Source organism: Aspergillus costaricaensis, assembly GCF_003184835.1.
Source record: "Aspergillus costaricaensis CBS 115574 unplaced genomic scaffold BO79scaffold_2, whole genome shotgun sequence".
Taxonomy (NCBI): Eukaryota; Fungi; Ascomycota; class Eurotiomycetes; order Eurotiales; family Aspergillaceae; genus Aspergillus; species Aspergillus costaricensis.
Genome location: NW_020291802.1, coordinates 871,545 through 887,799, shown reverse-complemented (window position 1 = coordinate 887,799; position 16,255 = coordinate 871,545). Strand labels below are relative to the sequence as shown.

Genomic DNA, 16,255 nt, shown 5'->3' with positions numbered 1-16,255 from the left:
TGGGGTCTGGAGACACGCTAATCCGTTGGGGGAATAGCGGGCCCCCTGAGTCGCAACCACCGCTTTTGGGTTGGATGGCCAGAGCAACGCAGCTTTAAGGGGCCCCCGGTTGTTCTGCTTCCACTCCCTCCCTCGCTCGAAAACGCTTGGGCATCGCCGTTGCTCTTGTTCTCCTCGATCTACTACTTCCTTACTACTACTTGGTGGGCTGCCCCCCTCTTTTTTTTCTTCTTTCGCTGTCAATTCCTCTCCAATCTCCCCATTTGTTTACCTCGTCTTCGTTTTCACCTTTCCCTCTCTAACCAACCATCTCCCCACCCCTTGGGACGCCCCATCGACTGATAGATATACCATCCTTCGTTTGCTCTCAATCCCTCTCTCGTTATCATCTTCAAGCGTCCTTCTTCAAAATGGCAGCCGCAGCCAATTCGTCTTCCACCAATCCCGCGACGGTCTTCCCTCGCAGCCACGTCGGTTTCGACAGCATCACCTCCCAGATCGAGCGCAAGCTGTTGAAACGTGGATTCCAATTCAATGTCATGTGCGTTGGTGAGTCGACTCTTTCACCTACCATGTCCGAGAAAAGAGAGCCCCTTCCCTCCCTGCTAACATGGACGAAATAGGCCAGACGGGTCTGGGCAAGTCCACTTTGATCAACACCATCTTTGCTTCGCACCTTATCGACTCCAAGGGTCGCATGACCCCCAACGAACCTGTCCGCTCGACCACCGAAATCCAGACCGTTTCGCATAGTATGATTCCTACGCCATTGCCCTTTCACTCCTGGCAGAGCTAACCGCCTCGTTCTTAGTCATTGAGGAGAACGGCGTGCGTCTGCGTCTCAACATCGTTGACACTCCTGGATACGGAGACCAGGTCAACAACGACAGATGGTAATAGATATTAACCCGCAACATCTGTAACCGAGCTAATGTACTACTAGCTGGGATCCCATCGTGAAATACATCAAGGATCAGCACTCCGCATACCTCCGCAAGGAGCTTACCGCTCAGCGTGACCGGTACATCCAGGATACCCGTATTCACTGCTGTCTGTTCTTCATCCAGCCGTCCGGCCATGCGTAAGTCTCATCGAGCATTCATCACCGAGAATTTCTCCCGGGAGGCTAACCGACTCTACTTTCATTCAGTCTCAAGCCCATTGATATCGTTGTGCTCAAGAAGCTGTCGGACGTTGTCAACGTTGTTCCTGTCATCGCCAAGGCCGACTCCCTTACCCTCGAAGAGCGTCAGGCATTCAAGGAGAGAATCAAGGAAGAATTTGCCTTCCACAACTTGAAGATGTACCCCTACGACAATGACGAACTTGATGATGAAGAGCGTGCCGTCAACGTCCAGATCAAGGTACGCGAATCGTTGTTGCACAACATTTGGTTTATCTCTGCCTCTAACGCCGGTCCAGGACATCATTCCTTTTGCTGTTGTGGGTAGCGAACGCACCATCGTCGTCAATGGCCAGCAGGTTCGCGGACGTCAAAACCGCTGGGGTGTTATCAATGTGGAGGATGAGAACCACTGTGAATTCGTCTACCTGAGGAACTTCCTCACTCGCACTCATTTGCAGGACCTTATCGAGACGACCAGCCAGATCCACTATGAGACCTTCCGTGCCAAGCAGCTGCTAGCACTGAAGGAAAGCAGTGCCGCTGGGAGCCACCCCGGTAGCAGCCGTCCCATCAGTCCTTCGGCGGACAGAGAGCTCAGCCGCAACTCGCAACGCATGACTATGAACGGTTATTAATTTGGATGAGAATCGATGGCGGTGGTCTCGTGGAGCGACAGTTTGAAACGAACCATTGCCATGTATCCGCGATCCATCAAAGGCCCAGAAATGCAGTCTTGAGGGTCGCTTTTCTTTCCATGTTTTGATTTTACTGCACCACCTTCTTATCGGCATGTTCTTACAGATATCCTCTTTAACTTCAGGCTTTTCCTTATCGTATTAGTGTTTATCCTACCCTCTCCACCATTGAATGAGGGGTATTCGTCTTGCTTTGTTTCATATGAATTGGTTATTCCAGGTCGAAAAGAGCTAGCAACGAAAGCGCTAAGCGTCGTCTCGTCATTTCCTGTACTTAATTCCCTTAATTGCGCATCGCCAGGAGAATATAGCTGGTTCGAAACAATGAGTCATTACTGTTCTTCGCACAGTACAGTCTATGGGAATCACATGGTCTAAAACTTCATACTAATCAAAACGCGCAATGGCCACTGCAGCATCAGACTGTCTGTAACCGACTATTGCGACGCACCGAAGTTTCCACCATCAACGATCCAATCTCTCAACTCCGTATATGCCTTCTCCAAATCGTCATTAACGACGACCTTGTCGTGAGCCCCCGGCTCCTTGGCATATTCGAGCTCGTTCTTGGCTTGTGCGAGACGCTTGGTCAGGCTCTCCTCAGTCTCCGTGCCTCTCCCGCGCAATCTCTTCTCCAGCTCCTCCACCGATGGGGGCGCCAGGAAAAGGAAACGGGCGTTGAGATCGGTACGCTTCACCTGCTTGACTCCCTATTCCAGTAGTATGCTATCAGCATCTTCTCTAAACGCTTATACCATGCATCGCGGCATCACTTTCGCCGGCAACAAGAATGAACAGATCCTTACCTCCATCTCGATATCAAGGATACAGATACGGCCCTGCTCCGCAATGTTCTTGACCGCTTGCACACTAGTGCCGTAGTAGTTTCCGCCGAATTGCGCATGCTCGATGAAGCCGTTCTTGCTCACAAGATCTAAGAAGTCCTCCTTTGTCGTAAAATAGTATTCGCGGCCATCCTGCTCACCCGGTCTAGGAGCACGAGTGGTATCTATTGTCGCAAAACACCAGGTCAGATTACAGTGCGTTCGTGCTGACGGGGTGACAATCAGGGGAGGTTGAACGAACGCGAGATGGAAAAACCGAAGCGATCAGGAATCTCCGCGAACAGTCGCTTCAGCAGAGTCGATTTTCCTGTACCTGAGGGACCGGACACCACCACCGGACGGAACTTGTGCACTAATTTGGGAGTCATGGTCAGGATATTGATTGAGTCAACCTTTCCTGACACAAGAAGACGCACCAGCACTGGTAGCCATTGTCAACACTGGGGAGCGGACTGCTGAAGGCGTACGAATAATCTTCGAATAGGAAAGAACACGGGGCCTCAACAGGCTAGAATGCATGAATTAATTGTATATGTATGGGAAGCCGGAGGTGGGATGTCGGTGCTTTGCCGTTACTTTGGGTGGCACGGTTACGGCAGAACCAGAGGCGGTGGGGGGGAGCGCCAGCCGTTTTAGGAAAAGATATATAAAGTTAGGACAAGGTGATGGTGAATACATATTCTGATAAGAGCCTGCTTATCGTACAACCTATTAAAGAAAACACCCGCATCTGCCCGGATTTTACTTAGGATTGGTCGAATTCTGAGCAGCAGTGACAGCAGCCACAGTGTCTCTATTTCACGGCTTTGGTGGTAAGTGCTCGGCACTCTGCGACTCCTGCTCCAAGAAATTGGACCACAGCTCCGCTAGCGACTCTTTGTTGGAGTTCCCATTATCCAGGAATTCCGTTGCCAAAGTCTGGCTGCTCGGCGTGCGGTGGACGGGAGTGCTCGGCACCCTCAGTTTGCTAGACGTGCTAGACGCCCCTGGACGCGCCAGACCTGCCTGCTCACGTTGCTCTATTGTGTATTGTCAGCATTACTGTATATGTAGAAATATGTCAGGCGCCGGTGCGGTTCGCTCACCATCAGACCAGCCTAGGAGGGCGGCAATAAGCTGCAGGATCTGGAACTTTTTGGGATCTGACCGGTCGAGAGCAAGGAAATGCAACAAGTGGTTCGTAACAATATGACTATAGCAGCTTGTAAGCAGTGTTCTTCGGAAGATTTGGACTCTTGGCGAAAGTCTGACATACCGGTCAACATTGTCCTCTGGCTTGCCTTTCTTGAGGAACCGCAGGGCCTTTGTCAGGTGGTCGTTCAGCGTTACTGCTTCATGTCGGAGCTTCCCAATCAAGAGGTTCTTTTCCTTGACCTCTTTCTCAAACGGCCGTACCCGCTCAAGCTCTGTTTGGGCATCCTGGAGAGCCTTGTCGGCCTTCGAGGCTTTCTCCTCTGCGCCTTGAAGCGCGTGCTTCAACTCTTCTAGCTGAGCATCGGAGCTTTCCACAAGCTCACGGAGTTCCTTTTTACGTGCTATTGCCTTGTAAGCATCTGCAGTCGTCATTTGCACACGATTATCCTCTCACCTGTCTGGATCTCCTGTAGCGCACGCTGCAGCCCATCCACAGTGGCCAATTGGGAATCACGTTCGGCAGCAGTCTTCTCGTAAGCATCCTTCACGGTAGCAAGCTGTTCCTCTAGATCTACGACTTTCTCGCCCAAGCTTTCTCTGACTGACCGCTCCTCCATTGCCAGCACTTCCCAGTTATGCATGGCCTCCTTGGCCTGCTCAAACTCGGATTGTAGGTAGTTTTCCTGTTCAAGCAATTCTTCTTTCTCCTTAAGCCAATTTTGTTGTGATAGACTTGTGCGGTCCCGCAATGTTGAAAGCTCTTTCGACATCTCGCTGTTTGCTTGCGATAGTTGCTCTAATTCAGTAGACTTGTGTTGGGTTTCCTCTTGTAAGGTCGAATTCTGCTCTTCCAGCTCTTCGATTCTCGATCTCGCTTGCGCAATTTCTTCCTATCCGAGGTTTAGTCAAGAGTGAACGGAGGTTCGACTTGAGGCGGTAGAACATACTGCGTCTTCCCGGAGTCTCTCTCCAAGCTGGGACTTGATCGTATTCACCCTTTCCAAGAGTTTCTGGAACTGCGTTTCCGCATGCTCCTTCTTGCTCTCAGCGTCATCTAGTCTCTCTTGCAGAGCTTCCATGTCTGCATGGTGTTTGGTTTGTATTTCCTCCAACGATTTCCGCATATCGGTCACCTCTGCGCGCAACGTATCACGATCTCTCACAAGGGCCTCGAGCCGTTCGTTCGATTGTTGAATATCAGGACCGCCAGACTTATTCGCGTCCTCCTCGGTTTCAGCCGTATCGTGAGCGACGGAGGACTCCGGGTCCCCCGTAGCCTCCTTTGTCGAGCCGATAGTTGACTCAATCCCATTTTCATTTCCGGCAATTTCGTCATCTGTAATTTCGACGTTCTCCGTGTTTGTATCACCCTGCACATCTCATGATCCAGATTTAGTGCCCGCAGGTCTTCGAGACTATGTTTATGTGGGAGTCCTTACAGTGTGTTGCATGGCCTCCGACGTCTCGTGTGATTCCTTATTAGAACTACTTTCTGGGCGTTCATCTAATTCCTTGGGCTTAGCGGCCCCCTTGTTCTTCTTCTTGTTCTTCTGTTTTGCGCCTGGTTGACAATGGTCAATCGTGAGCACGAAGGAACGCCGGAAATTAGGAGAAACGTAGGGAGGCGCGATCAACAAACGGACCTTCGGGCATTTTTCTTCTTCCGACTTCCTAGGAGGAAGGCGTTTCGTTCTAGGGCTGCTGCGATGGTCACTGCGCCGGACGGGCTTGCGTGTCGTTATGAGGTAGGGGCCATAGCTGTCAACATCGCTAGCGCAGGGAGATTGCTTCCGCCGTCCGCAGCTCTCGCTTAGGTACGCAGAACCACCTCCACGGCGCCTTACGGGATAGGCCGCAAGACTTCGACCACTACAAAGTATATCATGCCACATCGAGCAGCTTCTCGCGTGGACTTCTTCGTATATTTTAGCATATGAATTCATGAATCTTTCCAGTCTATTGTAGGGTCCTCCATTCAGTGAGGTCACCGCATATTGACCCCAACCACTACGCCCGATGATATGCCCAGGATGTCCATCGATCGCACAGATCGCAATTGCCGTTCGACCAAATGTCACGACGTTGTTGCGATTCATAGCTCTGAAGCAACTGCCCATGGAAATCCGAGTATCCGGCTTGTTCCTCTAATGACCGATCTGCACTCACCCTCTTGCTATCACATAAAGTCATCGAGGAAATCGGGATCTCGGTCCTGATTGTTGCTCGCCTGAACGTTCTCCTCGCTCATCAGGTCATCATAGGCATGATCTTTCTGCCACTTCAACTGTTCTCGTTCTCTCCGTTCCTGCTTTTCCCTCGATCGTTGCTCCTCTCTTACCTTACGTTCCTCTTTCTGCTTCTTCTTTAGATATTCATCCTTCTCCGCCTTGAGATCAGGGAACTTTTCAATACGCGTCTTGTTCAATCGGTTGACAATTGGGTTTTCCCGTTGTCGGACAAGGACCTTGCGGACCATCTTAGGATTGTGGAAAGAGACCTGGCCGGTCGCCATAGATCCATCCTTCATAAGATTCGACCATGGCGTATAGATCACGGTTATATTGTCCTTCTTGTTGCCTGCTCTGCGACTTAGTTCCCCTCTCATAGGTGTTTTTCGGCTGCTCAGTCGTCATTGCTAACCTTCGATCGAATTCGCTTTGGTAAGCTGTGCACAATCTTCCAGCAGCTGCTGCGGGATGTTGTCCCATGTTTCACCTTCCCGGAGGCGGAGATATACGTGGGCACTGGACAGGTTATCGACGTGGAACTGGATGTAGCATCATGCTCCGGTTAGATTCTTGCATCTCTGGCACAACAGGGTGGTGAACACACCCTACAAGGTAAACACCCAGATGCAAGCGTCAGCACGCTGTTTGCGAAAGGTAGTCGGCGACGGCGCAAGGGTGACGGTACCAGACGTCCTTCTCCAACCCATGTGTTATAAGGTCCTCATCTGCCCACAAAAATCGTCAGACTATGCGCATGTTCCAGACTAGAACATGGTCGTCGTACTCTCAAATTTATCTTTCCCAACGTAGATGAAAGCCGAGGGGTCAACGACCTTTGACGTGTAATAGTATACCATTTTGTACGATAACTTCTAATCAGGGGCCAGCACGACAAGATTAGCAGCAACGCGATAACAATGCAAGTCCGGCAAGGGAAGATTCAGTATCCTCAAGCGATTCGACGAATGTGTGTGGAAAGATTTCTTTGCCAGAGAGCGCGGGGAACTAGATGCGGATTAGTCATGTTTGTATCCGTAGTAAAGTTAAGCGTGCTTTGACTATTTCAGTACTAGCTAACTATGTATAGATGGGCAGAGTAGCTAGTTTAGCAGCCAGTCACTTCGCTGCTCCATTAGAGGTATCATTCCCGATTTCCATAATGTAATTGCACAGGGACTCTGGTGGTCCAGATTCAAAGAATTACCTGCCTACTGCTTACACGTTGTTGGTCTATACGTAGGAATCGTGCCCTTCCAGGAGCTCTCTCTCTCAACGAACCTCTGACCAAGTCGCCCTGTCACTCTCCAAAGATATTGCATCAGCAGTGATTGGTAGGTGAGTATCCCACTTATGATTAGCGTGTCACTCTGGACTCCAACAGGCTGCAACAGACTAAGTGGGTGTTTCAACGAGCCCACAGCAGGGAACATGGGGGCCGATGCACCGCTGGCCCTCCTCATAATCCCTGGGTTTTGGCGCGTAATTCTCAGGCTTGGTCAACTATTCTCGGCGCTCATCAAGGCGCATCCGTTCGTCAGCGGCAAGGGGGTTGGCTAGCTGACCCAGCCTAGAAGCAGTCGCCCATCAGAATCAAACATAGCCTGTGGAATGAGTTGTCGAGACGCAATGCCCTTGTTGTCACCACAGATTTACTGTGGGTATGGACACTCCGTGCATACAGTCGGGTACCGGGATGAATTTACACAGAATGGGCAGGAAAGTCCACTCTTGTCATAGAATGTTTGATCGGACGCTGGCGGTAACCCATAGGCTTAGAATTCCAGGCGTGAGCCTACACCTGGGATAGGTCTGACAAGTGGCAGGCATGAGATATAGAGGCTGGTCCGAATGACGGATGACCCAGATAGGGGAGAAATACACCATTAATATCCGTGTATAACATTGAATACTGCGCTTGCTTATGCAGCAAAGACAAGGAGCATCATGCTTCCGGTTGTAACGGCCATACATCGGTCTGACAGAGATGGAGATACAGTGTCAACGTGTCAGTATGGTGATCCTGGCGCATAGCTTCTATTCGAAAAGGAACCAGAATGCAGGGAGAAAGGGTGGGACAAACGGTGGCTCACGGCATCAAGTGCAGAGGCACGCACACACCCAGGGCATGGTGGTTTGCTTCCGCAGTAGGAGGGGGAAAAAAACCAAATGGATGGGTTGGTTAAAGATAGATCAAGTCGATCATAGCTCTAATGGATGGATAGTTGTAATCTTAGAAGAACGAGGGTCCGTTACTCAGCCTTCCCTATGTTAACTAATTGGATATGAGTGTTGTCTTAGCGATACAACGGGCCGGGTAGGTACTACTAGTACTAGCACGACTACTTACTGTAAGTGACTAGCCGAAACGGTGAGCTGCTGCCGCAGGATCCTGTCTGCATGGGCAATTGCAACGGAGTACCTCATAGTAATATTAAGTAGTGCTTGACGGAAAATTGATGCATATTTTCTAACCAACAGGAGGACTGTGGTACGATTCAAGGGATCTTGCTGGTGTATACGTTGCGAATACACATTGTGTACATCTGAAGCGAAACACTGACGTTTTTCCCTTTTCCCAACAGCGAACCTCTCAGAGATGCGAGTCATTTCACCTCCTAGCCTAAAACTCCATACCGCCGCCGACCGATTCGCCTTGGAGCGAACCACCCAGGACCCACCCAGCTCATGCACCGGACCGTACGGACTTGTGGGCGAGTCGTACGTATGTCCCAGAGCACACTTGATGGAGAGTTTGAACTCTTTTGAGATTTGTGGAAGCTGTCCGAAACTTTCAAGTCCACATCCACACCCATTATCAATCATCCCCCATGATAGGAAAATTGAAATTGAGAAAATATAAAATCAAATATATAGAATTGAAAGTTAAAATAAAATGGAAGATAGAAAGGAAGAGAACAGGAAAACTTATACACGTTCATGAATATTTTATTTCCTTATTTCGATCTACCTTACTTTTGATTGGTGAAGTTGAACAATATTCCCGAAATGCCAGTCACACATGACCACGAAAAATCTCTTCTCACTGGACAACGTCTAAACGAAATCGGAAGAACCGAGCTAGGGAAATTTTTAAGTTTTTTGTCAATTTTTTTTTCTTCCTTTTCCGCCCTTGCTAACCACGTAGACCTCAGACAAGATGGCTCCAAAGTCAGATACTTTCAACCCCATTTTACTCCGTAACGAGACCCAGTCCATCCACGGAACAGAAATACACTCAGTTACTGGATTTGTGCAAGCGCCGGCTGTTCCTAGACGGATTACCCGTAGTTACCGGACGACTACCACCGATCCGTACGTAACCAGTTCCCAATCTCGACTAGTGACAACCAACCAGCGGCAGCCGCTCGTTTCGGCCAGGTTCGCAACCCTACCAGTTTTACCCTACCGTGGAGCCCGAATCTGACACTTTTCCCATCGCGAGGAAAACCGTTACGCCAAGGGCTCAATACTAGAAGCTGCTACAGCGGGTGAGCCCGTACGAAACCCCACCTGCCACATGGCCATACAAATCAGAGCAAATGGGAGGGAAATTAAAGAGGGTGAACGCGAGGAGAGAAGAAGGGACAGGTGGAAAAAGGGTGACCGAGAGAAATAGAATCCCCACCACTGCTGCTTCTCTTGCCTTCCTGAGGTATCTGAATACATACACTGAGGTTCGACGTGCTCCAGACAACTTCCGGAACTAAGTACATCAACGGATATCTTTGCGCGATAAGATATTTTTCTTTTTCTATTTTTTTTTTTTCCGTTTCCTTTCTCCTCGGCTCTTTCACAAGGCACGAGGACTCGGAACAGATCAGATCTATCAAATCTAACCAAATCCGATAGGCTGAAATGGACACAAGTCGATCAGTACTAATCACTTTTCAGAAGTGGCACTCCTGCATAACAGACGCAATCCATAAAGAGCCCATCCAATGGTTTGATAATTTGAAGGGAAGGAGTAAAAAGCGGTAAAATGGGCATGGAAGAGGATGGAAGAGAGACGCATCAGAAAAAGACAATAATAGTAAAGGATGGAAGACTAAGAGGCTTTGGTGGTTAGTACTTACCGTGTAAGTAGTATGGGAAAAAATGGCCCGAAAAGAATAAAAGAAGGTGGGGAGGAAAAGAATAAGAAAGGAAAAGAAGTAGATAGCAGAATAAAATAAAATCAAATAAATGAGGATGATGATTAAAAATAAAAATATTGACGGGGAAAAAAAAAAGAAAAGAGAAAAACGGGAAAACGGAAAAGGAAAAAGAAAAAGTTTGGGGGGGTTTTTTTTTCAAAAAAAAATAAATAAATAAATTATTGGGAGGGAAAAAAGGGAAAAAGGAAGAAAAAAAGAAAAAAGAAAAAAAAAGAAAAGAGAAAGAAACCCTGTAGTATTAAAGGTAAAACTGGAAACACATTCAAACATGGATGTTCCCCCGGCGCCAGCACGTCCATTCATTTAACAACATTAATATAATATTCCATGTTCATAGAATTACTCTAAATGTATTAGTCTATTTGGCTATTCTTACTATGATTGAATCATTAGTATTATTCTCCCTTGTTAGAGACTCGATCCACGATTACCCAGCAAACCCCCTACTCCACCTAGACGATGTTAAATGGGGAAGGTCGGAGCTTGCCAAAGACAGTCCGCCAGAAAAAATTTTGATGAGAAGCTCAGGGATCATTCTATTTCTACCCCTTTCTTCTTCATTCATTAAACTGGCTTGTCCTCCCTGAGCAATCCAGCATTCTGCAATACCCGCGGGATTCTTCTATCTTCGTTTTTCTACACTTCCTTCAACGAAAAAAACCAACCAAAGAGATCGAATATCTGCCTCGAAACTCCAAGTGCAATTACCCCAGATGGCTGGAACAGCGAGACCTCCATCCTCTGCCGAAGTGCAAAATGCCTTAGCCCGCGCCAGAGAGTCCGAGTCTGGTCCTGACGCTGCTACGATGGCTATACTCGAAGGTTCCGTCAACGGTCTATGGGAACGTATCAAGGCTGAGCCGGAATACGTGCTCAACCAAAAAGAATTCTCCTTGTTCAACTACTTCATCTTACGCTATAAAAAGGAGCCTGCGTGTAAAAGAGCCGTGGAGCAGTTTTGGAACCATTATCGCGCAGACGAGGCCACCAACGGAAGCAAGACTTAGTGACTGTAGTGCGCTCGTCAAATAGCCGTTCCTATGCCTACACCACCTTCAGGCTCAAGGCTCCGAGGGAGAGAGAGAAAGAGAGAAGAAATTGTGGGCGCCAAGCCATGATTGAGCTTGACAGTCGGATCAAGCAGATAATCTTGCGCTCAGAAGCAAGCGCTCAGCAATTCCCCGTCAACGACCTCGTCGTCTCCTAAGACAAACAAGAAACTGAGACGTGACAGGGGGCGATGGAGTGAACCTCGATGGCCGCAACCTATGCATCTTGAGCCCTCTGAAATCCGTGATTCAAGGGAAATTCCAGTCACAGTTTTAATGTCCAGTCATTCTGTCGATGTTCGATTGATTGACCATGCATTCTGATCCCCAAGTCCGAGCTGGTTGGTCCGATACCCGAGCGGATGAGTACACGGGTATAGCCGTCTCGACTGTATCCGTCAAAGATGACCGAACTGTCGAAAATTGCCAGTTTCAAACGTTGGCATTTCTGCTCATTTGTGTTGCGTATTTCATTTCTTGCCTATCTCCTGTGTGGTTTTCTATGGAATAAATCTATCTTTTGTTTTATCTTTCCCTCTTCTTCTAATTGTCACTATTTTCTTGCTCCGATTTTGATCATGTCTTTCTTTCTTTCCTTTTTTTTTCCCTCTTCCGCTCTTCGATCTGCTGCTTATTGAACAAGCTATGGGATCATTTTCAAAATAAATTGTTTCATCATCACAACTCAGGGAGGGATCATCACTGACCTGGACCCTCTCCTGTCCGTGCCCCGCACTTACCCTTACGGGGACTTCTAGGTCCCTCGGCTGACGTGTTTTCTCACGTACATAACCACCAGCAAGTGGTGCTGTTCTAAATTCTAACACAGTGAGCTGCGCCAGGGACCAGCCATACACAGAGGGCATCTTCTGAAGCGGAGTAGCCATTCCCAGGCTACTTCTGGGTGTACATTTAAAAGCTTACTCCTGGGGGGGAAGGAGGATGAGGAAAGGAGTTTGGGTGAGGGGGAAAGGAATAGAAATAAAAACAAGGCACGTCCGCACTTTTACCACCACCAAGTCTTGACTCGGAAAGCGGAAAAAGAGATTTGTCGTTGGGAAACGGACTCTTCCGGAGGGCAGTTAGATTACTTTACGTACCTTTGTTAACATGACACTAAGAGGCTCCCGCGTACGATAGCCATGCAGCTACACCTTAGATCCGCTGTAGTTCTGCACGAGGCCATAAGCACGAAAAGCCCTCACTACTGCACCTGAGCGCCAATGGTTTGCTAAAGGAAACTTATGTACAAATTAGTTAGGTACAGTAGTAGTAAGGTAGTCATGTAGAACATACTTTGTACTAACTAAATGTTCTAAACTTAGTAAGAAGTATGGGTGAACATTACATAGCGAGACCTGGTAACGAAATATAAGCATGACTAGAAGTAGAATCGAAGATGGAAAGTTGATGAACCCGGAGAATTCTATGCAACAATCAATTGCTTCTAAACTACTTAACTGGTAATGATGACGGTCCCTCCAAGCTCTTTCAAGTTTCTCCCTTTTCCCTCACTCAAATTCAGCCCATGACCTCCTCTGGGGCGGGTTTTGGGTTTCCCTTGGCGCCCGCCCCCTCTTCCCCCCGGTCAAGTACCACACTACAGTTATACACTATACCACCCCCGGTAAGTGGGGGCGGGGAGAGGGGGGGAAAGCGGCCAACTGGGAAAAGAATTGGAGAAATTGGCCGTAAATTGAACGAAAGAAATAAAATTAAACCAAAAATATAAATAAAATCCAAACGAATCGAGGAACTCCCGCTGTCCGGGTTGCATCCAAATCGGGCTCCCGCGCGGACATGGTTCCGCAGGCCTTGTTATTGGGTGAATGGGCACCAGTGGATTTCCGCGATCCGGTTACTTACGAGTAACTGGCTAACAGTATAAATTAGTCTGTACTTTAGTAGATTGTACCTACTAGCAACCTACTTAGTATTGCGTAGTACCGGAAGTGCCTCTTGCCCTCCTTGATTGAATAAGAGCTACTACTCGCTGGTCCTAATAGGTCCCGAGCGGCTACCAACTACAGCAACTAGCTGGGTGTAGTACCTGGGTAACACATGTTGGGTGGTTGCATCCTCAGCGGCTAAATGAATGGTAATACAAGCAAAGTGTACCTAGTGTACGTGTTCGCTCCTAATTGTCAACAATGCCGGTAGTACTGGCTCAGGCATCATAGGTAACGTAGCCAGGGCCCTACGCGCGAGAGAAACTAGCTATATATATCTGCCTACCATACGTGCTATGGAGCCCGCTTATGATATTGTCTAGCAGTATCTACCTATATACATGCTATGCGCCCACGTCAATCGTTGAAGAATAAGCCGCCTATTCCCGCAGAACGAATCATGGGTATGTCCCGGACATCTCGAGTACATAGGTGCAGACACGATAGCTTTGCCAGCAGAAAGTCCCTGAGCAACTTACTGCTTGGCAGGAAAGGCACCACCAAGAACCTCCGAGTGGGCCTAACAATAAATGTTTACCAAAGGGGCAAACGGGCAGAAGCAAGTAAGAATCTGGTAATGTGGAAAGGTAATCGCAGGCACACAAGTCTAGTCTCTGTCCTAGCAGACTGGAATGATGTTTGCACGCTTGCCCGGCGCTACCCTTCATAGTCCGGCACTTTATAGATAAGATACACGGCTTCCAATACCTTCCTTATCTTGTCTCGATGCAAGGTGGCATGCTTCTGGCCTTGCCGTGACCGCTTGACCTAGTTTCCCAAGCAGTAGTCATGAATTATCTGCACAAGAGAACCTCCTTCGAACGGCGTTTTCACTGAGATTGCTTTGGACGGATCTGATAGATGAGTACACCCCAACTATACACTGGACACCGGTTAGTTGGTAAGCCAGTGACAACTGTAGATCCAGCTTACAATAACTAGCCCGATGATGACATTGATACAATTGAAGCCTATCAGAATTGTCTGTTTCCAACTGAGAGGCCTCCCAGGTACATTGAGGTAAAGCCAAAACACGCCTGGGAGACTGAACGTAAACCAGCTGGCAAACAACGAGCTCTGTAGGATAGGGGTCAGCTGTTTTCGTGCCCAAGAGGGTATATTGTCCTTTCGTTATTCCCATTTGTCCCAAGAACTTACCGTAAGCCCCAAGATATCGTTGAAAACCGGTATGCTTTCCGCTAATACCCAGGCCAAAAACCATAGCGTCGCGCACACAGCGACCCATAGGGATATTGCACCGAAGGAACGTGAGTGCATGGCATTCCTGCCGTGAAAAATCCGCAAGTATATTGATTTCACCGCGACATGGGCGTTGACGACACCTGCTATCACAATCTATGCGATCAGTTGAACGACAAGGGAGCACGACTTTGGTTGGGCTGCCTACCGTTGGGATTGCAATGCCATATGATATCTTTTTAAAGAGTGGACTGACTGAATTGAGGGATGGGGAAGCAATATCCTTTCCAATCAATAGATATAGTACGATAGCTGTCACTGTGTAGAGCGTCACCTCACTCACTTGCAATAACGCTAGTGCCCTTGGGTAGTCCTTCACATCCCGGAGCTCTGAAAAGAAGGTAAAGAAGGCAACATGACCAGCATACGCAAATACAACGTTTGCAATTGCAACCATTATGTCGTCAAAAGTAGGCGGTAATGATGTCTGGATAGGGCTTGTCTTGTTAAGAGATGCTCCAACCATGCTAACGAAGACTGCTCCGAGGACACTAGCAAAGCTGATTGAGGAGAGAAATGACAGGCTTTCGAGACGTCGTGGGATGGTGAAGACGATCGAAAGCAATCCTCCAGCCACGGAAAATAGAACTGTACAGCCCGAGTAGCCGGTGAGAACGCTCACCATGATAGAGAAGGTCAGTATATGGCTAGCCATTATGAATATGAAGAAGATAAGCTGAGCAGCGCCCAGGATTTCACAGCCAGTCCTTCCCCACAGTATGCTTCCGGCATCAGCCATACTATGTGTCTGAGCATAGCGACGCTTGAACTCCCCAATGACTAGTCCTGTGTAGGTCGTCAGTACCCCGGCGCCAATGATAACGGCAATCCCACTGCGGAACGTTAGCTTGTGCAGGAATCATGGCTAGTTTCTCAGCTAAGGAAACCGTACGGGAAAAGACCCAAAGTAGCTAGCACTTTGGGGAGAGCCAGGATTCCAAGAGAGATGGTCTCTGCTATCATGACTGGTATCTTTAGGACTCCATGTTGTAACATGCATGTTTCAACCCGAGGTTACTCACTCATTCCAGCCTGCCTGGAGGTTAATTAGCACCTAGTGGCTAGTAGTTCTCGGAGACCGGCAGCGCACTCACCACCAAGTCAATGTCTTGTACTTCACCTCCAGCCCGGTCTCATCTCCGAAAAGATCCTCTCCCTCGCGGTTAGTGTGTGGCTGGGACATTGTAGTGGGACGGTCGCTCTCTGCCTTCCAGAATTCTAGACTATTCTCACACGGCCATGAGGTCACAACCCCGGCACGCCTCTGAAAAGCGTGCCATGTCATGATTCGGTGAGTGTGCAGTACAGACTGTCAGGCAAAGTAGTGAATATGTAATAATTTGGCGAGAGCCTCGAACGATGTTCAATAACCGTATGTTCGTTGCCGGAAATCTGAATTCTTTAAGCACTATTGCAAGTCAGGGTAGAGGAGGCCCATTCCCTGGGGAAAGGGGATAGAAATAACCTTGTCGAGCAGGCGTTCCTTCCACGACCAGTCCGCATTCATGAACTTGCCCGATCTGTTTCCTTCTGTTGTTAAAAGTTAGCCAACCACCATATGCATTGAGTGCTCAAGGCTTGACCATAACACAGCTGAAGCCTAAGACCCAGGTTATACCTCCCCTGTCTGACATGTTTCCGATTATTTCTCTAAATGATCCCTTTTACTCCAAGGCAGGACGAGTACATGCATCATAATATTGCCCGTCGGCGCCATTCTTAGGGATAGAGAAGCCGAGACATATCATTGCTTTAGCTGAGAGAAAGTAAACGAGGAAAATCTTTGACCAGACTCATCATACATTATGGAATCAA

At 48.4% G+C, this 16,255-nt stretch overlaps 7 protein-coding genes across 7 annotated transcripts; 3 read left to right on the top strand and 4 right to left on the bottom strand.

The window, feature by feature from the left end:
- Positions 1-133: 133 nt before the first annotated feature.
- Positions 134-2,163, top strand: aspD (septin aspD). The gene is made up of 6 exons (XM_025679199.1): positions 134-549; positions 624-752; positions 812-893; positions 944-1,081; positions 1,151-1,364; positions 1,423-2,163. The coding sequence occupies exons 1-6, from the start codon at positions 411-413 to the stop codon at positions 1,759-1,761; spliced, it is 1,041 nt and encodes a 346-aa protein (XP_025544439.1). The 5' UTR covers positions 134-410; the 3' UTR covers positions 1,762-2,163.
- Positions 2,104-3,201, bottom strand: BO79DRAFT_206549 (guanylate kinase). The gene is made up of 4 exons (XM_025681997.1): positions 3,083-3,201; positions 2,908-3,018; positions 2,628-2,830; positions 2,104-2,531 (listed from the first exon to the last, which is right to left on the bottom strand). Exons 1-4 carry the CDS (start codon positions 3,096-3,098, stop codon positions 2,259-2,261), a joined length of 603 nt encoding a protein of 200 aa, XP_025544438.1. The 5' UTR covers positions 3,099-3,201; the 3' UTR covers positions 2,104-2,258.
- A 159-nt stretch (positions 3,202-3,360) lies between these two features.
- BO79DRAFT_234590 (putative Golgi matrix protein) lies at positions 3,361-5,485 on the bottom strand. Its single transcript, XM_025684383.1, has 7 exons — positions 5,444-5,485; positions 5,240-5,361; positions 4,748-5,170; positions 4,255-4,690; positions 3,922-4,201; positions 3,752-3,858; positions 3,361-3,685 (listed from the first exon to the last, which is right to left on the bottom strand). Exons 1-7 carry the CDS (start codon positions 5,451-5,453, stop codon positions 3,465-3,467), a joined length of 1,599 nt encoding a protein of 532 aa, XP_025544437.1. The 5' UTR covers positions 5,454-5,485; the 3' UTR covers positions 3,361-3,464.
- A 269-nt stretch (positions 5,486-5,754) lies between these two features.
- On the bottom strand, positions 5,755-6,984 carry BO79DRAFT_206546 (putative DUF814 domain protein). The gene is made up of 4 exons (XM_025681996.1): positions 6,813-6,984; positions 6,713-6,753; positions 6,441-6,567; positions 5,755-6,377 (listed from the first exon to the last, which is right to left on the bottom strand). The coding sequence occupies exons 1-4, from the start codon at positions 6,883-6,885 to the stop codon at positions 5,977-5,979; spliced, it is 642 nt and encodes a 213-aa protein (XP_025544436.1). The 5' UTR covers positions 6,886-6,984; the 3' UTR covers positions 5,755-5,976.
- A 2,201-nt stretch (positions 6,985-9,185) lies between these two features.
- Positions 9,186-9,501, top strand: BO79DRAFT_224067 (uncharacterized protein; the record flags this gene model as incomplete). Its single annotated transcript, XM_025683644.1, has 2 exons — positions 9,186-9,340; positions 9,384-9,501. The coding sequence occupies 2 exons, from the start codon at positions 9,186-9,188 to the stop codon at positions 9,499-9,501; spliced, it is 273 nt and encodes a 90-aa protein (XP_025544435.1).
- Positions 9,502-10,895: 1,394 nt separating this feature from the next.
- Positions 10,896-11,253, top strand: BO79DRAFT_186193 (uncharacterized protein; the record flags this gene model as incomplete). The annotated part of the gene is made up of 1 exon (XM_025680454.1): positions 10,896-11,253. The coding sequence occupies one exon, from the start codon at positions 10,896-10,898 to the stop codon at positions 11,187-11,189; it is 294 nt and encodes a 97-aa protein (XP_025544434.1). The 3' UTR covers positions 11,190-11,253.
- Positions 11,254-14,074: 2,821 nt separating this feature from the next.
- BO79DRAFT_267820 (uncharacterized protein) lies at positions 14,075-15,725 on the bottom strand (the record flags this gene model as incomplete). The annotated part of the gene is made up of 6 exons (XM_025687072.1): positions 14,075-14,257; positions 14,339-14,536; positions 14,589-15,273; positions 15,333-15,405; positions 15,463-15,476; positions 15,535-15,725. The coding sequence occupies 6 exons, from the start codon at positions 15,723-15,725 to the stop codon at positions 14,075-14,077; spliced, it is 1,344 nt and encodes a 447-aa protein (XP_025544433.1).
- Positions 15,726-16,255: the final 530 nt, after the last annotated feature.